Genomic DNA, 26,328 nt, shown 5'->3' with positions numbered 1-26,328 from the left:
CTGAATAACTTAGTTACTGTGTAACTGTGGCAATATGAAAACTCAGGTGTTTTCCTGAGTGTAGAAATCAAAGTCTGAATCTAAGCATCATTAGTTGGTGGATGCAGACCTAATAAATTACTGCATTATGTAGCTCTATAACAAACTGCAGCCTTCAAATGGACCTAGATATATTTCCTTGATTAGGACATGAGAACACCACTTTATTTTAATTGCTCCCTCCTTTTCTTCTTTTTGTTTTCCTGTGTGTGTGTGTATGTAAACCCAGTACTGGATCATTTAGAATAGAGAGTTCTGGTGGGAGCTATATAAACCAAAGAACTGAAGTGCAGCTGATTAATGCTTCACTGTTAAGTGTCTTGTCTTTACCTTACAGACTGAAATGCTCTTTTGTCATATTTTATGGTCTGAATTTGCTGTGCATCTGCACTAGCTTGTAACAGATGGGGCATGAATTGTAATTTAAGACTGTTCTGGAACTGGACAGTGGTTTGGATACTACTGTCACTCCTATTTGATGCAGGCTTTGCTGCTGGATTATTGGTGTGGGATGAGAACAGGCACTTTGCTACTCCAGCCTGAAATGAAGCCTAGGCTTCGTTTTTATGTTAAAATGTAAGAGTCTTCAAGTCAGGTGTCATCTCTGATTGTGTTTAAAACAAGCAAATCAGGGAGGAGGAAAAAGATGACATATATAGCCTCTGCATCTTGAGTTCATTCAGAATGTGAGTTATCTGGCAAAACAGGTTATCTAAAATCTGTGCTGTCTTAGAAGCACTTGGAGTAAATTAAGAGGTCACACACATAAGTATGTGGTAATTTTTTTTTTAATGAGATTGCAGTTGCATCAGTTCTGAGAGCTTTCTTTGGCTTTGCAAGTCTATTCTACAAGAATAAACAAAAACGTTAAGTTCTAACTATGCATATTATTGTGCTTTTCTTGCAGGTGGTATCATGGAAAGCTTGACAGAACAATTGCAGAAGAACGTCTTCGACAGGCAGGAAAACCTGGAAGTTACCTTATTCGAGAAAGTGATCGGAGACCAGGTTCATTTGTGCTTTCATTCCTTAGTAAAACAAATGTCAATCACTTCAGGTGAGAACAAAATGTTTTCTTTTAAATTACTGTAATCTGTTTATTTTTGTCTTATGGTTCTCTTATGCCAACAGATAAGCACTGTATTATAATAGAATATTTTTGATTTTTCATTTTATGGTATACTTTTTAACTTGTGCTTAGTTATTCTAAAATATGCTACTTAAGAATCCTTTTGCAGGAAACTCAGTATCAAAAGAGAGACACTTGTTTTAAGCTGTTGTGAATAGACTTAAAGTAAATGCAGATTTTGTTAGCCATGAAGATGGTTTTGGATCTGGTCTTCAGTTGTCGTTTTAGTTCACAGGGCATACTTAAGTGCTAAAGTACTAATAAATCTGATTGTCTCCTTAAATTGTAGGAATAAAATAAGAAGTGAAGAGATTATGTATTTAATAAGGGTTTGCTAGAAACAATTTGCAGCTGGTGTTAGAATTAATTGTTCCAAAAACAAATAGCCCTTTATCCAAACTCTAACTAGGATTATTTCAGCATTAGCAAGCTGTATCTGTATGTTAATGAACATACGTTCATTTATTCTTCAGTGTAAATGAGTTGTGTGCTTAGAAAAGCTTGAATGTTAGTTAACAAATCAAGTGTTGCAATGCAGTGTTCATTTTCACCAAACACGACAGCAAATAAGAAGAATGTAGGTCAAATAGCAAGTTTCTTTGGAAACAGAAGAAACCTTTGACAGAACAGTTAATTGAAGCAACAAATGCAAACTAAATTCTTTTACTTGTGAAAGAGGGAGTTATCTAAGATACCATCATATAAGCCACTATGTGTGTAACTTACAAATGTAGGGAGTTTTTGAATGCATCTGCTGTGTGATGAAATGTAGCTCGTAGGTCCTGATCTAGCATTGACACAAGCTCGTAACTCGTAAATGCAGACAGTGTACCACACATATAGTATGTCATGTTTGCATCTTGTCATCTGAGCTAACAATTTTGGTTTCTCAGCTATACAGATAATGATTTAGGAACAGGCTCTTGCCTAACAATAGGAGAAAATATATAAATAAAATATATATATATCTAATGGTGGCTTTCTGTTACTGTACTGGAGTCCTGCACTATTAACTTATTATTGAAGCCAACCTCATCCACTTGATTATTGGCATTGCAGGTTGAAAATTGCCTTTACTGATTTCCAATTCCATAAGATTCCCAATTCCATTAAGAACTTAAATAGTCTTTCATTCCAAGATCCCTAAAACACACTAAAAAAAATGACTATCTGAAGCAAATTAATTTGTTTGTTGATACTGTGCTTCAGAGATTGGGTATATTATTTAAGATTTCATTTATTTGCTAAATGTGTGTTTTCCTTTGTTATGAGAAAGACAAGTACTGCACTCAGAAAAATTGTCAGACCGAAGACAAGTACTGTTCTCAAAAATATTATCTTTAAGTACTTTCAAGCAAATATGGGCATGAATCTCCTGTGTCCTACAGAGCAGAAGTGCTCTTTCCATCAGGGCTTGAGGTTTGCCAATTATAGCCTACTAGAAATGGGTGAACCTTCATTGCTAAACAGTCTTCCTCTGTTTTTTTTCCCATTGATTTCCACAGTAAAAGTAAAATGTCAACATCAGGTGAAAATGCTTTATGCACCATACAATTAATGGATAGCATATCAATCGGTTAAAATCATTTTTTCACAGAAGTGTTGGTGAGTTACTGAGTGATACCACATTTTATGGGAGGAAATATTTATGTTTCAGTCTTTCCTATTGGATTTAGTGTGATTACAGAAGGCTTCCTATAGTGTTTGGTTCTGTGTTTTGAAGACAGATATAATTTATGCTTGAATTAGTAATCTGAAACACAACATTTTAATTAGAACCTAATTTGTTTATAGCTTCATAAGGAATCTGACAGAAAATATGCTAAAATATCTAGCCTATATCATTAGTTATATTCTGATTGCACTGAAAGTAGAGTCAAATATGCTTAAAAATCAATTTGATTTCTGAAGAAAGTAGAAAGATTAGTAGTTTGTGAAAATAATGACCTATTAAAAAATGGAAATAAAAATATCCAAAAATAAAATTTCCAAAAGCAATTGCAGATGAGCAGTGTACTCATTTTGGATGAGGGATAAGTTTCTTGGCAGTTGAATTTATTTTTATTTTTGAATTGCTCCCAAAGCTAGAAAAGAGAATAAAAAGTAAGTAGAGCACTTCTACTGTAATTTACTATGAAATATCCTAAAGATAATTTGTTTTCATTATGGAAGTTGCGAGGAGAATTGGTGTTAGCTCTTAGATTTTATTTTTCCTAACAAGCAAAATGTGCTCAATTTGGTAATAATTTGTTTCTCAATTTCTTGACTTTATTACTCATATTTTTATCAAATGATAAATAGTAGTATGTATTCTTAGACTTTAATTTGTAGAGGTGTACATAAGACTTTAAAAAAACAACTGGCACTCTGCAACCAGAATTCAAGAGAAAAGTAGGAATATTTTTTCTACTTATGATACAGTTCATTTGAAAGCTCAGCTGCAGATTTAATTTAAACAAAACAAAAAGCAGACAATGATGTTTTATAGTTCTACCAGAAATAATGATGTTTATATCAATGAGCGTTTCTTTATTTTTACTGTGTAACTTAACGAATAAGTAATGAATATTAACGAATAATTAATGATAGCAGTGAGAATACTGATTATGATTTCCATTTTTGATATGACAGTGTTTTCATGAATGTGCATCTTAACAAAAACAGACCCCTTAAAGATGAGCAAACAGCTTTGTGAGAATTTTGTTGTGTTAAACAACTGCAGAGGTTTTCTTTGCTCTTTCCTGTCAAATAGCAAATCTTGGAAAAACTGAAATATCTACTTACTCTTTATTTCAAAGTAATTTCTTAACTTTTAGCATGGGAACTAAATAACTTTAGAAAAGTGACTAATTTTTGAAGTTCTTTCAGTATTCTGTAATCAAGTAGATTCATTTGTTATTGATATAGTTTGATACTTTTGTGTGTCCTGCACGATGCACATAATAATGTTGCTGCATATACTAAAGCACTATGTCAGTTTTCCAAGATACTGTTGAATACATTTATTTTCTGTTAAATTTCTTTAGTTTCAGTAAGTTGTATTTTTTATGCTTCCTTTGCAATTTTGAAGTATGTTTTCTCTGATACTTATCAGTAGTTTTTGACAAAATACCCATTAATTATGTTTTGCGTATCTGCTTGTAGAGATCTTGTAATATTGTATTACAAGATATTACTAAATGTAGTCACTGCTTCAAAGCCTTCTCTTAAAAGAAAAAAAGTAGGAAAAAACCATTTATAAACAAGAAGTTTCCTATGTCAAGCTTCCTTCTTTTAATTAACAGAATTATCGCCATGTGTGGAGACTATTACATTGGTGGACGTCGCTTTGCTTCACTCTCAGACCTAATTGGTTATTACAGTCATGTGTCCTGTTTATTGAAGGGGGAAAAGTTATTATTTCCAGTAGCACCTCCAGAGGTAAGTAGTAACATTTTTATAGTGATATTTTTAAGAGCCATTGATTTAAATGCCGTTAGTCAGTACTCCTGCTTTTTTTGAAAAGCTCCCCTTAATTCCACATATACTTGGCTGCATGATAAGCATAAGGAATATGTAAGTGCATTCTTACTGATGCAAAACAATGACTAAAAAGATGTCTTTACTGAAAGTTTGCAGTGAGAGAACTCATTATTACATATTGCTGATATCTCTGAAAGTATAATGATGTCAGTAAACAAGTGTGCAGTTCTCATCTAGTAATGTAGGTAACTTCTTGGTTTGTGGTATCTTGTGTATCTAACAGTTTTCTAAATAATCATCTTGTAGATAACAAAGGATTCTGAAAGTGAGGCTTCTTTCAAGTGCTCAATTTTTTTAGCAGTTAATAAAACCATGCGAACTACGTCCCTAAACAAAGATGTTTCTGATAGTTAAACTTTTGTAAGTGGAAGAAAGTCTAGAACTACAGTTTTACATAGAAATTACCCTATTGTAATGTATTTTGAAGATGCCAATGTTACCTGTCGTGCTTCAAAGACAAACGAAATGAGAGCTGTAGAAGCCAGCTATATTAGTTATGGCTTTTGTAGTTGTTTTGAGCTTTGAAAATTTTACATTGCTTGGAGGGATATAAGTGACTGTTACAAGTCCTTTTCTTAAGACACTCTGAAGTGCTGGGGAGAGAAATACTGACAAAGTTTTATCTTTGCTTTCATTTTAAACTGTAGCCTGTGGAGGACAGGAGGAGAGTTAGAGCAATTCTGCCTTACACCAAAGTGCCAGAAACAGATGAAATAAGGTATGTTTTAATAATAAGTTGTGAATCTCTCGGAGTATTTATAAATACTAGTGATTTAAGATGTATATTCATGTGCAAGATGAACAAGATTTTTTTTTCCAGACACGTTTTATATTTAATACATGGTTAGATTAAAGAATGTCTTTTTTGTTGTTGTTGGGTATAGCAATAACATTTTTTTCTGTGTATTTGCTTGCATTAATTGTAAAGAGTTAGACTGATAACTAAAACTAGTAATGTTATTTTTCTGAAGTAAGATTTGCAAAGACTTACATTCTTATAGAGAGTAAACATGTATGAAAGAGTTCTATTCAAACGTATCTTGTGTGAGTGTTTGAGATAAATGTGCTAGGCTTTTTTTTCCTGAACTGCCTGCAGAACTAGCTAATACAGATAAGTGTTTGAGGCCAAATCAGTCCCAATTGCTTGGAACAGAATGTGAATATTGACTACTCATAAATTTAAGAATAGCATATTTAGTGCCTTTTTTGAAATAAGAATGTGGAGCAGTGTTAAAAAGAAGCAAACAAAAACCCTTGTCCTTTAATCTTACAGCATATATTTTGTAGAAACTTGGTGACTGTTTTGGAAATATTGACTTAAGGTAGTGTTGGGCTTGATGATCTTTGCAAATCCCTTCAAATTGAACTATGCTAATTTCTAAAAATACACAAAAGGTATATCCTTTATTTCCTTGATATCCTCATTAAGGTCAAAGTATCCCAAAGCTTGCAGTGCAATACAATCTGACCTTTTTAAAGAATTTTATGAGAATTTTCTTCATTGAGGTGATTATTTCCTAAAGGAAGAAGTTGGTAGGGGTTGTGATTGCTTTTTGCAAGTAAGACTTCCTACTACCTGCAAAAATAAAAATATCAGTGGAGTCCAAGAAGTACCTTACTGCATGTACCAACTTACAGGAGAAAAACATTTCATTACTTTGCTATCATAGTACAAATCTTAGAAAATCATACATTTTCTCCCTCTTGTAAGATACAAAAGAAATGCAGAGGTCTGTGCTAGGCTTTTGAGACGTGTTTGGTTAAAATAGTTCTGTTCCTGGCACACTGCAACCAAATTTTTTGGTTTATTCTAGATCAAATTAACATACACTTGAAGATGCTATTTGACTAAATCATAATTTAAGATTTTGTAAATATTAACCACGATATTAGAGTTCTAAGTATTGCAGGGTTGATTTCATCCTGTCCTCCATGCATTAACTTATTGAGTAGTTTTTTGCAATAGAGCTGATGCAATCAATGTACAGGAAATCACTCATTCTTAAAATTTGGGCCCATTACAATCTGAATTCGTTTACCCTATTTCATTTGGATTTTTTTGTTTGTTTTCTTTGAGCTGTTCAAAGACTTTTCTGTTAAAATGTATCTCAAATGAGCTCTTTGAAATTTGCTATGTAAATTTGGGCTGGATTTATAATTAATGAATGAGCTTCAGAGTCTCACTGATATTTCCTGTACCCCCAATTCAACATCTGACTTAACTAAGAAGTCCTATTGTACTGCTGTGAAATGTTCACATATGACCTGAGTTTGTGATAACACTGAACCCATCCTTCCAGTAACAAAGCTTCCTTGAGTATCTCCATGCTATGTATTTACGTTTTTCTTGTAGCTAATTGCATGCATGTTCTAGTAACTATTCTGTACTCTGTAGCATTTGTTTTTGTATATGAAAACATAAAATAATTGGTACGCAACAGACTTTCATTATTTGAGATGAGGTTTATTAAACAGTATTAGGGAGTAAGGAATATTATTTTCATATAGACTATTATTTGATTGTTTTCATGTTCTTTATTTGATAAAAGAAAAATGTCTCTATCTTCTAATAGTGTTGCGGTGTTATTTCTGTTCTGTGCATGCTTAACACACTTCCAAGGTGATAGAATTCAAGTATGCATTGGATTTTGAATGTAAATCGAAGTATAAATATTCATATATGATAGCTGTGAGAAAAATACATGTGTGCGTGCTTGGGATATCAATTGATATATTTTCACATGCAGCTTATCTCAGGTGTTTTGCTCAAATAATGCTCAGTAATTCTTTGTCTTATAGTTTTTATTATGAGTCTGTTTCTAACTTTATTCTTACTGTAACTCTTCAGTTTCCTTAAAGGAGACATGTTTATTGTCCATAATGAATTAGAAGATGGCTGGATGTGGGTTACAAACCTTCGGACAGATGAACAAGGTCTTATTGTGGAAGATTTGGTAGAGGAAGTGGTAAGTCATTTTTATATTCAAGTCTCTTAAAAAAAAATTGTATTTGTACACATATATATGGTAAATGTAAATTGGGAAAACACTGGAATGAATCTAAACCAGTGACACTGCTTCATGTCTAGTTATGTGCTTTTCTAAGCCTAATAATTGAATTGGACTGTTTTAAAATAGTGTAACAGACCTATAAGCCTAATTCAGTATTAAAAAAGCTCTTATTCACATATTGCCCAAAGAAATATAAATGAATGGTACTGCAGATTTACTAAGCAGTTTCCTAAACTTACCTGTCTTGATAAACAATCTGAGAGTTATTTAGTTGCTTTTGGGTTTTGTTTCCTATTCACAGTCTAAACAGAATGTAATTTTGCATTGTAGTAGGTGGGTAATTTTTAAGGATAATACACAAAAAGCATACCTGTGAATTAATTATACCTAGACAGGTAGAGCTCAAGAAGTTAACCAGGTGACATGCAGATAATTGAGTTACTGCAAGGGAAAAGAGGGTTTAAAGGATGTTTTAAATGCTTTTTTTTTTTTAACCTCAGCACTGCTTTGGAGTCCTGATAAAGTTTTGTTGTGTAGTCTAAGTATTTTTGCTAATAGCATAATTACTTGCAGCTGCTTTTCAGAGATCTATGTTATAATGTGGCAGCAGTACAATATTACAACAATATTAAACAACAATACAACAATATTAAACTGCAGCCTTCTATAATCTTGATTAAGTTAACCTGAGGAAAGCTGACTTTTAAAATTTGTCTCCCTTAAAGAAGGACTTGAAACATGACACAAAGGATTATCTCAAAGAACATATTTTGGCTGAATTTCCGCTTAGCGAATGAAGAGCAAAGCTCATTTTCCTAGAACTGCAGTTAGCCCTTTTAGTTCAGAAATATCCTAGAGTCCTAATTTTTTTTTACAGAAGGTCTTAACGTATGAAGTTTATTTTCTTAACTAACTTGTACTGTTGTCATGCACTTAATATGTCAATTTTCTCATTAGGGAAGAGAAGAAGATCCACATGAAGGCAAAATGTAAGGATTTTTTGTTTTTGTTTTTTTTAATTAAAATATAAAATATAAACTTCAGCTATGAGGTTTCCTGGCTTTTGGAAGGGTGAACAGAAGATGCTTATTTTTTGCCTTAGAATTTTTTTTCTGTTTCAGCTGCTGAAGATGCATGGAAAATAGACATTAAAGTCTTGTAATACTGATGTCTATTGGTAATGGGTTAAAATCTTCAATGAATCTTGTATGATAATGTTCAGCCAAAATATGCACAGTGGAGCAAAGGCAGTGTTTGCCTTAGAGATGGCCTTATTCAGAACTGCTCAGCTTTAGATGCTGGAGACACTATAAAGTACCAGTAGAAGAATGATGGTGTAATAATTGCATCTTCATTATCTCCGTGTAGTAACTCTTAAAGGTGAAAACTAAAGGCTGTGTGATAATTGTGCCCTTTCCTTCAGTATTGAAATTTTTTTTTGGAGTGGATACATTTCAGGCTTAATTCTGTAGTGATGCAGCAAACTGCTGATAGTTACATTGTCTTCAATAGTACAGACCAAAGCAAGTTTCAGAAAATCTCTAGGCTTGGCTGTGTTGTTGTCCTGCATTTGCTTGTGCAACTGCTGCTTCCTGTTTCTCTTGCCCTCTTTGCAGCCTCCAACAGGGTGATGGCTGAATAAGGCATTTCTTGTTATCTTAATTGGCAAAAGAACATCACTGATACTTATTTTGCTTACTCTTTCCTAATGTTCTGCTAGTCAGTTTGGCAGCAGGGAGCTTTCAAAAATACAGGAACATATATTTATTTATTAAGAAAGCTGTAATAAATGTTTGGAGGTTGACTCTGTCTACAGATATTTGCAGTACACAGAGGAATTCTGGGAGACAACTTTGCTTCAAGTACTCCAGTAGCAAGAAAACATCCTCTAAATCTTTTACAGAAAAAAAGATTTAGAAATAGAGCTCATTTTTAATGCATAAGGGAACCTTCTGCTCCATACCCTGCCCATTGTAAATGTAATGAACTGTAGGCCATATTTTTAGATTTCCTTTATAGGATAGAATGAGATCTTAAGTTGTAGCATGTGATGTGCTGAACCTAAACTGTAATGTCAGTTCTTTGGTTATTGGTATCAGGCTGAGACTAGACAGAGGCTGCTGAAATTTCTTGGGACATTGCTCTCACACAGGGCTCTGCAGAACATAAAAGATTCTACATTAAAGCAGTTTTTATTCAGAAAAGCCTAGTTTTTATTTCCACAGCTTCTATCAAAATTAGTTTGATTTTTTTTTTTTTCTTTACTGTATTCTCCTTATTTTTGCCCTGGATTTCATGATTTGGGAAATTCCTGTATGGGATTAACTTCACATAGAGCCTATTAAGTTAGCTACCCTTTCAACATCGTTGCTGTTTGTTTTTTGTTTTTAAATCTCTAAATGCAGTCAGATTTGAACATCAATTCTACCTGTTGAGCATTTTTTCTTGAAAATAACTTACGTGCCTGTTAATACTACCTTTTTCATGCTCTTGGTGTAGTAGTAGCATTGAGTAGCATAATCTTCTCATCTGTTATGCATTAGGTCTTTTAAAATAAAGGTCAATTCATAGGTGCCAGAGCCTTGGATGTCACCACAACGAAAAAAGAGATCTTGCTTTCTAATTTTTCTCTTCATCTTTGTTAAGATGGTTCCATGGGAAGATCTCCAAACAAGAGGCTTACAATTTGCTGATGACAGGTATTTGTATTTCTGACATAGTGGTAGTTAAGTAGCACAAAGCCGTTGTACGTATTGTGTGATTAAAACCTGTGGGTTTTCATGTGTGAGTATATGATTGTCTCTGATCAGACTCTGCGATTGTTACTGCAGTAGAATACTACACTGGAAGAAAACTGTTAAGGCTATGAGTATTAAATATATTTAAATTCTTAATATAACTGATTTAATAATCTTCATTGAAATAATGAAATACTTTTTGATTAATACATGAATTTAAAAAAACTTCAGGTTTTCTCAGGAGAAAATATTGTTTTAGACCAAAAGAAAATATAATAAAGGCTTTTCAAATCTTTTCAAAGGGGATATACTTAAATGAAAACATCAAGATTTCTGACCCTTAGTGTAAAATAGTATACTTCAAACATAAGAAGAAAAATGAATTTTTGAGAACAAATTATGAAACTTTTTAATGGCATTATGTAGGTAGGTTGCCATCTACAGCTAAACAATTTTGCATTAACATCTGATTCGGGGTCACTCTTGGAACTTAGCTCATCAACTTTGTATCTCTTGTAAGTGGACAATTCTTTCTGGTTTACACTGAAGTTGATGAGGATATATAAGTAATACTTATTTTAAAAAAAAAAAGAAATAGCATTAAATAACACTGTCAAATCTTTTCAGTTGGCCAGGTGTGCAGTTTTCTTGTGAGGCCTTCAGATAATACACCCGGTGATTATTCACTTTATTTTCGGACCAGTGAAAATATTCAGCGATTTAAGATATGTCCAACAGCAAACAATCAGTTTATGATGGGAGGCAGATATTATAACAGGTAAGTTATGGTGGTAAGAAGAATTGTGTCTATTTTATGTTCGTGTAAGATTTCTGTATCTTATTCCTGATAGTTGTTGACTGGTATAAGACTTTGTTTTTCTTAACAGCATAGTAAATATTTTGCCTAGCCATCCTAATAGTTAACACAAAGAAAGTTTTTGAGGACTGTGCATAGATTTTGTTTTTTTATTTATTTTGAAGTGCACTTCTGCAAACTAGTTTCTTCAGTCTATAAATTGTAGATCATATGGGTCGTGTGTGGAGGTGTAACAGAGAGAATGCTGTATTGTCTTGGAAGCTGCTGTTTGTAATAGGAGTTCTCCATTTGAAAGAGGAATATAAAGATTTTAGTTTTATTTGAAATATTCCACAGGAATTTCAAAGTGTGAATAAGAGAAAAGGATATTTACAGGGAAGGGAAAAAATATTTTCATTGTTGGAAAAAAGTTACTAAATTGCAGTGTAATAAGTGATACTTTGGTAGGAATTGCAGATGACTCCATTTAGAATGAGAAAACTTGGAGTGCATTTATTTTGCCAATGATATAACAATACAATAATCTCAAAAAAAAAAAAAAAGATATATATTTCTCATTTTCTTTGAAGAAGCTGTCAATCCATCACTGATAATCATACTTGAAAAGTTTTTGTAGATGCAAGACTTCTCAATGATAAAAGTTGGTCTTTTAGCTATAAGCTTGAAGGTCCCAGTACATAGTATTATATATGGTGTACACAATGGAAGAAGATCAAAAATTGCTCATTTAACTGCCTTAGTACATTTTCTAGGAACAAGTGACAAGATCAGTTCTTAGTGGCTGTATTGAGTTTGGCTAGTTAGATTCTTACCACCAGCCATATGGTGCCATGATTGGGATTTGTAATGAAATGTTAATATCTTCACGAAACTTCATTGTTCAGGCTGTTGCTGAGCGGTGCTTGTACAGTGTTGTTTTCCAGAGACCTATACTGACCAAAGAGATGCGCTAAGGAATAGAAATAGGAAGGGGTGTTTGGTCTTCCAAGGTAGTTGGTCAGAGTTTGGCCATCATTCTGCTTGTAATGAATGATTTGCCTTTGCATCACTGAACCTTCCTCTCCACTTGCATCTTCTCTCCCTGCCACTTCTTCACTTACTGAACTGTCTTTGTCTTGATTCATAAGTTTTCTCACATTCTGTCCTGTTCTTCTGAGGGTAGAGAGTGAGATGGCACTCTTAGGTGTCCTGCTATGATCTGGGTTCTACCTTCTGCTGTCCTTTTAATCTCTCTTTCTTCGTTCTCCTCTTCTTCTTTTATTGCTGAACATGACATCATTTGGTATGGAATATCGCTTTAGTCAGTTTGGCTCAGCTGTCCTGGTTGTACCCCTTCCCAGCATTTTGCTCATCTCTTGCCCACTTGGTGGAGGGTGGAAAGAGTTGGGAACAAGAGGTAGAGCCTGAATGCTGAAACTATTTCTCAGTGATAGCCAAAACAAACATTGTATTACTAGCACAGTGTTGTAGTCACAAATCCAAAACAAAATACTGTTAAGGGTGCAGTGAAGAAAAGTATCCAAGTCTGATCTAGCCCTGTGGTGATCTTGCTGTGGTGGTGATGTTGCTGTACGTCAAGAACTCTCATTTGTAAAATTAGCAGTTACCAGCATGGAGCAACACTATCTTAGATGTGTCTGATTTGATCCTGTCTCTGAAACTGAGCAAGGTAATGTTAGTTGTTGGTGTTGGAGACCCTGGAATGCCACATCCAGGTGCTGTAGGCTTCTACAGAAGTGCAAAGTCTAGAACATACAGGCAGAGACTCAGAGAGCTGAGTTTGCTTTAACCTTGAGAAGGCCTAGGGGGATTTTACTTGAGTACATTAGTACTTGATGAGAGGGAGCTCAGAAGACAGATCCAGGCTCTTATTTATATTCATATTTATATTTATATCTATAACAGCAGGACAAGAGGCAGTGAACACAAAATGAAATACAGGAAACTCCATTTAAATGTAAGGCAAGCTTCTTTCACTGAAAGAGTGACTGAACATTGAAGCACTTTGCCCAGAATGTTGGACAAACTGTTGACCAGGGTCCAAAGCAATTTGCCTTAGTTGACCTTGCTTTAATCTAGGTGGGCTGGACTAGGTAATCTCCAGATGTGTCTTCCATATTCAACAGGCCTGTGGAAAACTTTCATAAATGTTCACAGTTTTTGTGGTTTTGTTTATTTTAAATGATGTTAGTGTTAGTTAGAAAATGTGGTAAGAGATAAGTATCAGGCCATTTCTTCTGTCCTTTCCACCTATCTTCTTTACTAAATTCAACCTACATGGCAGAACCTTTTGTTTTCCAAAAAAAAAAAAAAAAAGCCATTGAAATTAAGGGTTTTTGTTTGTTACTTGTGATTCTGTTGCAAAGAAGATCAGAAATAGTGATGCAACATTTTTAGAGTGAATTTGAGATTTAATTTCAGTGATGAGATAATCTGAAAGTTGATTAGCTAATTGGAAATTGTTTCCAGTTGATGAGTTAGTCTGTATTTTCAAAGACAGGATCAAGTATGTTCATTCTTTTTCTTTACAACTTAACAATGTGTAGAGTGTTGGTGCTTATTTCTGCTTTCTGGATTCTTCATAATTTGAAATGTCAGCAATTGGGATAGCTCAGTTTGCCCTGTAAGCAGTAAAAAATAAAAAGATACTGCTCATGATGATGAGATAGGTCTTGGCTCCTTGGACAATTTTAACACTGAGGAACAATCTCTTGTGCAAAGCATTTTAAAATTTCTACTATAATGCAGTAGTAAGATCCATCTTCACAATTGAATATCAAATCAAGTTTAATAATGATGTTTCTTATTTATATTTCCCTTATTTCTGCTTATTTAATTCTTGTTTTTTCCAAGTTGCTGTTTTATATATGAGCGATTCATTTGTAATATGTATTTGTAAATTTCACTAACTGCAAAAATAAGTTAAAGCCACTCTTACCTTGGATTTTAGTTTGTATTTGTCATTGATTCTCTCCTAAGCCTTCCAGCTTGACATCTAAATCTGATAATTACAATGCAGACTTCTGAGGAGTGCTACTGATTATGTACTTTGTTCAACATAAAAGCTTTGCAATTTCTAAATATAATCTCCTAAAAACCCTTTATTTTCTCCTCTTCTTCTCCTAGAAATAAATTGCTTTGATCAGTGCAGTATCTACCATCCCTCTTCTACCTAGTTAGTAGAAGACTTTGAAAATTCTTGCTAATGAAATAACAATTTTCAGCCTGCTTGGAGAGCTGATAATGCTCATGCACTATTTGAATATGGAAAAAACATTGGCATGTTAAGCAACAAAATAAAATATTCTTCAGAGTTCAGTGTAGTATTGGTATGCATAACATATTAATATGATTTATTGTATTATTAAATTCTCATTGCTACAGATGAGATTTTTTAATATTTAACACCAATTTTTAAAATTGTAAGATTTTTTTTTCTGTGATTTAAATGGAAAAGCAAGTTCTTTCATAGGAAAAGCTAACAAGTTTAATATTAAAATCCTGTTTTTCTTATTGAAACAGTATTGCTGACATCATTGAGCACTATAGAAAAGAACAAATTGTTGAAGGATATTACCTTAAAGATCCTGTTCCAATGCAGGTAAGATTTCATTTCTCAGCATTCGCTGATGATCTGATCATCATCAAATCTATTTACAATACAGGAATGTGTGTTTCTTTTATCTTTATGTGCATTCACTTACCCAAAGTTGTCTTGTAGTCAACAGAATATATGATAAGTTTTGCTTGTGCCCTGAAGTGTTCATCCTCTGATCTGTGCCCCCAGCTTTGCCCCATGGCTGAACAATGCTGTGCCTTAATCTTGTGCTGGTGGAAACCATAATACACTCCAATCTATAGTGTCTGGCATTCTTCTCCTCCCAGAGGAAACATATTACAATTGCAGGACTTACTCAGGAGTACTCTTGCCCTTTCACAGGTCATTCTATCACACCATTCTCCCTTAGTCAGCTCACTAAGTTGAGCATGTTAAAACCATTTATTTCTCCTCATACTATTCCTTCTTATCACTACTCTATTGTAAGTTATTCCAGTGTAAGCTCATCTGTCCTTAATATGATGGACCAGAACAGCCATATCATTAGTATAAGTGGTATCATGACATTGTATAAAATATTTTTACTTAAATATTTAAATAAAATAATTAACAGAAATATGCTTGATATTTTATGATTCTGTAAATGCTGTGCCCACCCAAAGAAGCTGTGAGAGCCCCATTCCTGGAGGCGTTCAAGATCAGGTTGGATGGGGCCCTGGGCAGCCTCATCTGTGGAGCAGGCCTGGACATGGCAGGGAGTTGGAACTGAGTGGGCTTTAAAGTCCCTTCCACCAAAAGCCATTGTATGTTGATTCTGTGATAACATCTGTATAATTTTTTTTGTGGTAGGCTGGCTTTAGTGAACAGCCAAGCACCCGCAGAGCTGCCTGTTTATTCTGTTATCCCATGTAATGGGAGAGAGACTAGGAAGAGTACAACTTAAAAAAGAAAAACTTCTGGGTTGAGACAAATTTGTAGCAAAGAACAGAAAAAAATACAGAGTTCCTGTGATGCAAAGGCAATCACTCACCACTTCCTTCAAGCAGTCTGTTGCCCAGCTGGTATCTGAGCAACAGTTGGTCCAGAACACAAACAACAACTCAAGTTTTTAATGTCACTGAGGTGTTAGATGGCATTCATTGCCCCTTCAGTTTGTTCAAGCCTGCTGTTTTAGCTGTATCCATTTCCAGCTTCTTTTCCTTTCCCAGGCTCCTCACTGTGAGGTGAGTGACAGTGACTCCCTTGGTTCTGTGCAAGCACTGCTTAGCAATAGACAAAACCCTGGTGTGTTATCAACACTGTTTTGGCAAAATAATCTTTTGTTTTCTTGTGATAAATAGTAACATGTTCAACTTCCATGCAGCATCATTCCAGTCTTTATTGTTGATTGTCTTGTGCCACTGATGCTCCCCAATTGTTTGCTGCTGTTTACTTAAGCTCAGTAACATGGTTGGAATAAATAGTAAATTTGTATCTGGAGACTCATCATTGAAAGCTTTGCTAGTAGACTTCTTCGTGCACTATAGCATCTTTTGGACTGTGGCAGAAATTGTTAATAATCTTAGCTTGTTTTCATATGCATTTACAGTTCCTTTACTGATTTTTTTGTTAATTTTTTTTACTATAATTTTCCATGAGACTACTTTATATGCTTTTAAATTATTCATGTTTTTGACTTTATTTTGTTTAAAAAGTGACCAGTGATGATTTTTTTTAGGTTTCGCTGTGTGTGGCCTTTGTTTCCTATAATACATTAGTCTATGTTCTATAAAAAAAAAAGTTCAGAAGTCATGCTTACAGTTAATGTGGGTGTGATGGACTTCCTATGTCAATGGGAAGGTTGCTGTTCTTGCATAGTTACAGAGATCTTAAGAGAGATCTTGATGTTGTTTCCATTGTGGGTGTTGCAATTCCTGTTAGTATTACCGAAGTATTTTTCACCTTGCCTTTATTGTTTTGTTCAAAATTATAATTCTTATACAAGTAGGAGGAAAAATAAAATTTAATATCTAGCCAATTCTCATATAATTTTTCATCTTAGCACTGTTCTCACTGCTTGACAGTCCAGTTTTTCATTTATCTTACGGCTAAAGACCTTTTACTGATCAGATTACTAGGTAAGGTCGAATTTGGCTTGGCTAACTGAAGGGGCACTGAATGTCTTTGGGCCATTTCCATTTGCTACTTGACTTTACAAATCTTAAAGCTTTGTGTGATTTATCCTTTTTCTGTTTCATGTTTCTTCTTTCTTCTGTTGTCTTCTGTTACAGTTCTACCCAGTTAGAACATACAAATTTCAATGATATTAAAGAGGAGGTATGCAACTTTGTGAGCATGTCAATTTTAGTTGTGATCTGCAGCATTCTTCAGAGTAAATTTCTCTTATTACTCAGTCTGAAAAACTTTGGTAGAAATAGGTGTAATTTTCAAGACTTTCACAAGTTTTACAGAAGTTGCTGTAAGAGATGCTGCTTTCTATTTAATATTAAAAGGGCACAGGTGGTACTTTGTAAACATTGGTCTGTATTGAAGACTTCTTTGATAATTCCATAGAAAATAGTTAATGCATTTCTAGCCAGGTTATTGTATTAAAATTTCATGCATTTTAATAAAGCAATGTAGTACACAGTACTAAAGAGTTTGTTAGTAAGATAATCTTGGTTGCAGCATTCAAAGTATGTGATTTTTTAATAGCAATTTCTGAACTTAAAATGTGTTTTCTTTCTTTTCTAGCACCAAGAGCAAGTGTTTAATGATACACTGGATGGAAAAGAAATCTACAATACAATTCGTCGCAAAACTAAGGATGCTTTTTATAAAAATATTGTTAAAAAAGGCTATCTTCTGAAAAAAAGTGAGTTTTACTTACAATTTTTTTGTGGAACAAATATGGATGCATTTTTAATAACTTATTATATAAAACTGGTACTAGAAAGGACAAAATAGAATTGAACAAGATGGAGAAAATGTGTAAAGAGTATGAAAAAGTCTGTTTCCTAAGTAGTGTATGAAAAACACATAACCAAAACTACATGCAGCATAAAGGTGATTGGCAGTTTTTCAGGAAAAAATATGGAGTACATTACAACTATTAGGAATGTTTGTCATGAATAGATTACAAGCACATTAAATGATGTCTATTTTGAGAAAAAAATTATATTTTTGGGGGGGCTCATATTTTTGCAGACAGATTGATGCTAGAAGGTTACAAATCCAATCATTGAAGATGAGAGCTGTTTTGTTATTCCAGGCTAGATTGCCTATTTTAAATTTAAAAAATATTTTTTTATTTATAAGATACATGGGGACTTTTTTAGAGTTATAACCATGGTACCATCAACCATAATGTATTATGAGTACATTAAAAGTTAATGGCTTAACTCACATTATTATATCCCTGAAGAATTCAACAAGACTTGCACTTTGATCAGAACAATGCCGTACAGCACACAAGCTTGGGACAGCGAGGCTGGAGAGCCACTGGGGAAGTCTTTAAAGTTCTGAGGCAACTAATCCCTTAAAAAGTTTTCAATTCTACTTTTTTTTTTAATCAACAGTAATGAAAAGAGAAAAAATTATTAGTAGTGTGTTTTTTAGAGGTGAGGGAGTCCATAGCTAAAAGGATATGTTCAGATAGTAATGTAGATAGCAAACAAAAAAAAAAAAAGAAGGGTATGATTTTAAATATAGCCAAATAGAAAAGAGAAGAAAATCCACAAAGCCACAGAACTTCAGACAGAACAAGGAAAGTATCTCCTCTATTAAGAAAACTAGTTGTCAGAGGTGTATACAGGAGTGTGCTGGAATAAAGAATCAGATGAGAATTAAGTGATAACCTTCTAGCTGAGAGAGATAATGAAATACTTGAAAATGCAAACAGGAGTTCTGTGTAGATGTAGAGAGATGCCCATAGCCACATATGTAACAAATGTAACAATCGCTCTGCCACCTAGCGGACAGTGTAATAACTGGATGGTAGGGTCATGTTTTCAAAACCATACTGCTACTATGGTGGATTTATCATATTCAAACTATAAAGATAAGTCTGCCTTTTTTTTTCTAAAGCATACTGTGACTTACATATGAATTAGTTCCAGAAAGATCTTATCCATTAGAGGTCAGAGATTGGAACAAGTGAAAATAGCCAGATTAGTGCATATAAGTGTATGATTCTGATTCAGATCTGCATATAATGTACTCCCATTTCTGCTCTTCATTCATACTTTAAGTTGCTTTGATGCTCCTGCTGCAAATTGTTCAGAGGTCAGGAGTAGTTCTCTTTCTAGAATCTTTTTCCTAATTAAAAGTTGTTGTAATAAGTAGGATCAGAGAATCAGGACATAAACTGTTAACTATGCAGATATGGAGTCTTTCTAGTCATACGAACACAGTGTCCCAGCAGCTCATATGCACTTGCTTTAATCTTGTTGAAATTAAGATGTTTAAAGAACTCACTGTAACTGTATGTAAATCTGTGGTGACAGTCTAGATTGAGCTGTGTGTTGCATAAAATTGAGTATGCGTACTGATATTCTACCTTGTGTGACTGTCATGTCCTGCCCATCAGGGGAGGGAACTGATGACCAGATTCACGAGGTTAGATTAAGGTAAAATGATGCACAGAGGTCCGCATGCAATCATCAGACTTCATGATAGCCTACATGCTACAATTATCCCCAAAATACTGGCGAACAACTATCCCAAAATACTGACACTCCAATACTTAGAATCTATCTTAAATTGTCCTGCTAAACGATATGACATTAAGGAACCAAAATAATCCTAGTACTTAACAACTTTGATTTAACAACTGTATGAAGTACAGCATTTAAGAAATTGAAATAGATCTAATGATTACTTAATAATTTTATGAGAGAAAAAGAATGAAAAGAAAAAACTGAGGAAAACAGAGAAGGAATGAGAGTCAGGAAAAAATGACAGGAAAAAGATGGGTCATCAGAGTACTTAAAAGGTCTGTTTCAAAGAGTTCTGGTGTCAACCTGCAGTGCTGGAGAAGGGATGGCGGGAAGGGTGTGTGCACTTGTCCAGAGATTGTAGTCTTGAACCAGCAAACAGTAACGATGACCACCAGCAATACGAAGATGATGACCCTCTGGAGTCCCTCTCAGGTGTCTTTTGATTCCTGCTAGGTTTGCAAGTGTTCTGTCCCAAAATTGTAAACAAGCAAGGTTGCCAAAACAAAACTGTAAAAAACAAGTTTATAGCTAAAACTTATTGTGGAGGCAAGTTTGTCAGAGAAGGACTTATCCCACCAGAGGACAGGATATCATATTTACTGATATCAGCCTTTGACTGGGTGCCATTGCAACATAATCAAGTACACCCCACAAGGTCAGAAAGTGTTTTTTGTTGATCTTTCACAGTGATTAGCTATGTCATTGTAATAGTGGTAAGCTAAATGTCCTTCTATTTGACAAAAATAAACTGCTCTGTTTTGTTACCTTACTTTACAAAATTGATATTTTCTTTAAAACAATCATAACTTCTGCCTTTACTTTTCTGCAGGTAAAGGAAAGAGATGGAAAAACTTGTACTTTATATTAGAGGGAAATGATGCCCAGCTTATTTATTTTGAAAGTGAAAAACGAGCCACAAAACCCAAAGGACTAATAGACCTTAGTGTGTGTTCCGTCTATGGAGTACATGACAGCTTGTTTGGCAGGTAGGATGCTGGCTCCTAATTCTTGTATGTGCAGCAGGAGACTTGACTGTTAATTTGAGGCATGTACAATGCAAGTGCAATTTGTTGCCAGTGAGCTGGCTTGTACTGATTGCAACTGTTCGTTCATACTCAGTTGGTAGTAACTGTTCCTAAACAAATTGTAATCAACAATTTTAGTATTTTAAGTTAAAGCTTTTTTTATGAAATAAGGTGTGGCAATGATTCAAACTTTTGCATTATTGTTTTTGAATATTGAGCATAATAATTGTTCCATGTTTTGTGATAGATACATGAAAAATGAACTAATGCTGAGGGTTTTAACCAGTTAGAACCAAGAATTGACAAGATTAAGGATTTTATCAATTCTGAAATATCTGTGTACCTTTGATAGATATTTGAAAGCTAACTTGGTTAGGCAGAGTTTGTAAGTAGTTTTCTATTTAAGATGAGTATTTTTGTTAGAGCTATCTTCAGAGACCATTTTTGCATGAAGTCTTATTTTACTGTAATTTTACTTTTCATCAAACTATGCCAATTGCAAGGCATGTGATTACTAACAAAGAAATTGAGAATAAATACTCTTTCTGATATTACTTCTTGTTAGCAAGAAAGAGGTTACATTGTTTATTCCACCAATTTGTACTTAATGCCATATAAAAGCAGTACGAATACCTTCTACTGGAAGTTTCAGATAGAAAAACACATGTAGAAGTTCTGGTTATCCCATATCTAATTCAAATGATTTGTAGCTAACAATACTATTAAAACAACAACAACAATAAAAAACCTGTCATATTAGATGTCTAAAACTACTGGTATTTCTTAAGCCACAAATATTCCAATAATTTTTTTAGTCTTCTCAAAAGTTCTGAAAATCCATGGAACTAATAATAATAAATAAACACTATTGAAATTTTCTGTATGTAAGTTAACAATTATGAAGGAAGCTTTGGTGTACATTTGTGCATTGTAAAGAAGGAACAGTTTAATGATTACCTCTTAAGAAGTGCTGTGCTGTGAAATTGGGCAGTAAGTGGTTCTGAATGTGGGTAGAAGGAAATGCATGGTTGCATCAACTGTAGGAAGCTGATAGTGAGGAACTGTATAAAGTTCCTCCTGTAATTATGTAGCTGCTACTTGAAGAAGGAAAAAAATAAAAAATAAAAAAAATCCCAAACTCTGTTTTCGCCCTTTTCTCAGAAGTACAGTGAAGCTTGTAGTTTTGCTTGTTTCTTTATGGGTAGTGATGTAAATAGACCTAGCTCTGGTTACTTCCTGCTCTCCTCCATCCTGTGACATGGACACATTCACCAGGCAGTGAAATGGATGGAGAACAGAGGCTGAAATTCTGCTGGAAAGGAAATAAGATTCTGTGTAATGCAGTGATTGGGACAGCTAAGTTTCCTTCAACATAAAGTGGAAGGTTGGGAATGAAGCGTCATTTAAAATAGCTTGTAATTTAACACTGGTACTGTTCTTGACAAATGGATGGTGGTATACAAAATGGCCAAGACACCATAATTCCATGTAGAGATTTAGAGGTATATCTCAGATGATTGATGTGTGACCCAATAAACGTTTTATTGGTCATGAGGCCTGTGGGGCACAATCATGTAGTATTTCCTGAAATCCTGAAAGAACAAATCCTTACTGTGTCTTTAATTGCTTGGGAATCAATGCTGAATCTTTGCTTGTTTTTAAAAGTTTGTGGGAATAGGTCTTAGTGGCAAGTCTTTCATGTTCCAAGGTGATTACTTATTGCCTTGACTGTAAGTCAGTATGCTCTTACATGTATTCTAACATTCTAAAAGTCTCGTTGCTCAGAAACAAACTGGCTGTACTATAATTTTCTTAAAAGGTATATGTTCAAGCAAAAATACAATTTTTAAATACCTGAGAATATTTTTTGATAGTGTCTTTCCTGTCTATTTCGTGTTCAGTGTTCCTTTCAGAAGATCTGCAGAAAACTGTTAGTTCAGTGTAAATTTTGGCACACTAGGACTAGAATCGTTCAGTTGAAAGGGACCTTCAGAGATCCTCCAGACTGACCACCTCAGGTTTAACCAGAAGTTAAAGCACATTACTGAGGGCATTGTCCAAATGCTGCTTAAACACTGACAGGCATGGGGCATCCACCACCTCTGAAGGAAGCCTGTGCCTGAGAGTGTCTGACCACTCTCACGGTGTAAAGAAACTTTTCCTAATGTCCAGTCTGAGATTAATAAGTGAAGGTGTTTGTAAATATTACAAAGATTAATAAAACTTTTTTGTTGTTCTGTTTATCTTTAAGGCCAAACTGTTTTCAGATAGTAGTTCAGCACTTTAGTGAAGAGCATTACATCTTTTACTTTGCAGGCGAAACTCCAGAACAAGCACAGGTGAGAGTTTTTGTTGGTAAATATAATTTTTAAAGTGATTTATTATTTTTTTGTTGGCATTGCAGTGTTCAGTGATACTATCCTTCTTCAGTAGGAAACAAGTGTATGAGGTAGTGGTTAAGCTCATACCAGCAGGTGTTATGATATAGTAGTAGGAGATCTAGGAGGGAAAAACTATTGTTGGGAGTCCAGTACCTATATTGCTTGTACTTGGGGATTTTTACTTTGGACAATTTTCGCTTCTGTGGAATGAACTTTGTTATATTCTTTTGTACATTTTGCAGAACACAACTTCTGGCATACTTCGGTACAGAAAAATAATTTGCTCTCTAATACTTTTTTTTTTCAAGAGTACTTTCCTGATGTGAAACAAAACAGTAGCGCATCTGTGTGTGCCCAGTGACCAAACTAGAAGAAATAACTATCTTCCACAGTTTTTCCTGTTCCTGAATCAGTAATTTTTTATAGTATTGTGCCCTGATTGTGCATGAGAAGCGATGTGATTGTAAAAAGCTTAGTGCTCTAAAATCCTCTTAGCAGCAGGAGAGTGCAAGTTGAGGCAATGCTCTTATTTATTAGGGTTACAATTCTGAAATATACATGTTGCATCAGAAGCTAGGCTTTCCATTTGGTTTAATTTGAATGGAATTAAAGCTTTTTAAAGTAGTACTTATAGTAGGCAGTATACATTCAATATTTTTTGAGCGCTGCATACACAGGAAAGAACAGATTTTCTTGTTGACCTGTCAAAAGTTTATGAAAGTCACTAGGATAGTATCTGAATATTGCACTGATGTTTATTACACAGCTGTCAGTGTATCATCTCAGAAGCAGCATGCAGTCATTGAGAATATATCCATTAATTTCTACAATCATGAACATGTAGGTTCGTTTTTGTCATGTCCAGTGTCTTGTGAGTTCTAGAAATTAAAAGAATGTATAGAAAGCAAAACATCATGCCATGTTCCCCGAATGGTTTGATTTAATATACTTTTGATTTTGATCAATCTAAGACACTGTTCACTGTATTCTTTACAAAGTACAGTTCTGTTAATAATACGGTTTTGGTTCACGCGCATCGGTTCTCACTTAATCTGTTCTGAGAAGATCACAATTTTTTTTTTTTACAGTCAAACATTTTATAGAGGACTAAGTTTTTTATATATTAAGGAAAAAATGATTATTCTTTTATAGTGCAAATAGATATCAAAGCAGTCATCTTATGGAATGGGTCACATGTTGTCTTTGTTTTGCACTAAGTGTAATTGAATGTAGAAGAGTGGTGCTATTGGTGCGTTGTTCTCACTGCTGTCAGTTTTAGCATTTAAGATAGGCTTTCCTGTAATGATTAAGTTTAAGGATGCGCTGTGCATCTACAAAACATTTACAGTGAATTACTGTTCACTGTATTTAGGAAATCTTTGGCTTTCTTATTGCTGCTACTTTAGAATAAAGGAACAAGCCACTAAAACTTTGTGCTGCACACGTGGAAGCTTTTCCTTCTGTGGAAGGCTTAGAAAGTTGAAGCCTGACTCAAAGTAGTCTAGCTAAGAATGGCTGTGATAGATGATGCTGCTGTATTGTTTTTTAATATGTGGGACGTACAGTGAAGGAGAAGATTCAAACAATATTGTGGGTTTTTTAAATGACACTGTTAAATTGTACTTCAAAGATAACTGGTGGCAGATCTTTGAGGTAGACTTTAGAATACAATTGATCAAAACCTACATTTTGAGCTTTGCAACAGCAACGGAGAATATGATGGCTGTGGGACAGAAACAAGAGAAAGCAGCTGTACCTTTTCTCCTATCTTCTAAAGCTAAGACTCCCTTACAAAGCTCTTATATTAGAAACTTCAACTTTTTCAGAGGTGGTCTGGTGAGGTGATGGTGCCCCTTAGCAGCTTATTTGTATAATAATGAAAAAAAACCCACAAATTTTCTGTAGTCAGTTTGCTCCTACATGACCTATTCATTTTCTTTATTAAAGTGGAATCCATCCATCCATTCTACTACATAAGGCTATGAGAAGACAAAAGGAGGATATAGGATATCCTTCTTTTCAGTATTTTTCTGTTAATGCTGTTTAGTTTACATTTGAATTATATGCAGTATTATGACAGGAATATAGACATAATTGAGAGGAAAAAAACAGCATAGTGTGTCTTGTTAACTTATTTTTTCAGAAGTAAGCAGGATTTGCTTTATTTTATATGCCATTTGCAATTTAATGTAATATTACTAGACTGGAAATTCATTAAAGGTCGCATTGTCTGTGTATATCCAATTAACAGTGTTTGATACTTCCAAAAAAGACGTTGCTTCTGATCTGCAAATCTGCAAATATTTACCTATTGAAGATAGGAATTTTGCTTTATTATTCAAATTTAGATATTTGGAATGGCATGAAAATTGAAGTTGAGGAATACTTCAGATATTTAATGTACCCTTTAAGATGTCTAGTCCACTGCAAGAAGCTGTATCTGACTTTGCCTTATTACACTATTCTGCATCCTTCTCTTTTAGGACTGGATGAAAGCTTTGCAGATGTTTTGCAGTTTAAGAAAAACCAGTCCAGGAACATCAAACAAACGTCTCCGCCAGGTGAAGCTGTACAGATGTTAAGGGCTTTTGCTTTGTTGGGGTTGAAGTTTTATGTTGTACAAATATATTGACAAAAGAATTTTCCTTTCAATAGTAGTAAATTCTCCACATTCTTACTTTCCTTTTTGGAATTACACAGAACCGGAATGATTTCAGTTTTGTTACCTGCTTGCATAAAGAACAGTGTTTTTATGCAATCTGTAGATACTGTGCTAGATACTAATTTCTGATGTCATAAAACTGTGATAAAGTCAGCTTTTTTATCTGTTTAACTTAATATTTTACATTATGTAAGAGACCTAAAAAAGAAGAAAAAAAAAAAATGACAGACTTCAAATCATCTTTTGTGAGATGTAAACAAAATGCTTGTTCAAAATACTGTTACTCATTTTTTAGTAACCAGTGTGTGCTGGGCTGTGCTTTTGGCTTAACATTTCTTGGCCTCTTGAAAGTGCAGCTTTGGCTAGAATTTTCATAGAGGTTGGAGGACTGATGGTCAGTTCTGACCAAGTCTGTAATGATTGCAAAATAATATACGTACTTCAAGAATCCCTGATAATTCTGAATGTTGGGAACAGTGCAAGTAATTACTGTGGAAAAGGAAATACATTTTCCAGGACACACAGAATTATTCTGTAGTTAGCATTAAAGAAGATTAAAAGCTTCTGAAGAAGTGAATTGGTGGGTGAAATTGGAGGCTTGCAAGCTGTAGAAGCTAAGCAAGAAGGGTGGCAATTTAAACTAATTCTGTCCCTCAAAAAACAATGTTTTTCTGCATAGAGGTGAAGAACAGAAGAAAAGTGAAAAATATAAATATGAATCAAGACAGGAAAAAAAAACCGAACACCT

At 34.2% G+C, this 26,328-nt stretch overlaps 1 protein-coding gene and 1 long non-coding RNA gene across 3 annotated transcripts in view; one reads left to right on the top strand and one right to left on the bottom strand.

The window, feature by feature from the left end:
- Positions 1-26,328, top strand: part of RASA1 (RAS p21 protein activator 1) — a 59,400-nt gene that overhangs the window by 14,385 nt on the left and 18,687 nt on the right. The window contains exons 2-13 of the mRNA XM_031609930.2: positions 947-1,096; positions 4,453-4,588; positions 5,338-5,408; positions 7,539-7,656; positions 8,659-8,690; positions 10,348-10,400; positions 11,067-11,217; positions 14,779-14,857; positions 17,549-17,669; positions 20,342-20,498; positions 22,789-22,876; positions 25,402-25,479. Coding sequence (XP_031465790.2) covers positions 947-1,096; positions 4,453-4,588; positions 5,338-5,408; positions 7,539-7,656; positions 8,659-8,690; positions 10,348-10,400; positions 11,067-11,217; positions 14,779-14,857; positions 17,549-17,669; positions 20,342-20,498; positions 22,789-22,876; positions 25,402-25,479 — 1,234 coding nt within the window. The remainder of the gene's footprint in view (positions 1-946; positions 1,097-4,452; positions 4,589-5,337; positions 5,409-7,538; positions 7,657-8,658; positions 8,691-10,347; positions 10,401-11,066; positions 11,218-14,778; positions 14,858-17,548; positions 17,670-20,341; positions 20,499-22,788; positions 22,877-25,401; positions 25,480-26,328) is intronic.
- Positions 13,591-15,865, bottom strand: LOC149912785 (uncharacterized). Of its 2 annotated transcripts, XR_016462325.1 has the most exons (4): positions 15,846-15,865; positions 14,834-14,906; positions 14,195-14,257; positions 13,591-13,877 (listed from the first exon to the last, which is right to left on the bottom strand). It is a non-coding gene; the product is annotated as an uncharacterized LOC149912785 (long non-coding RNA). The 2 variants fall into 2 exon arrangements; XR_016462324.1 differs by lacking the exon at positions 14,195-14,257.

Source organism: Phasianus colchicus, chromosome Z, assembly GCF_987193195.1.
Source record: "Phasianus colchicus chromosome Z, bPhaCol1.hap1.1, whole genome shotgun sequence".
NCBI classification, from domain to species: Eukaryota; Metazoa; Chordata; class Aves; order Galliformes; family Phasianidae; genus Phasianus; species Phasianus colchicus.
This window is presented reverse-complemented; position numbering and strand designations above follow the sequence as displayed.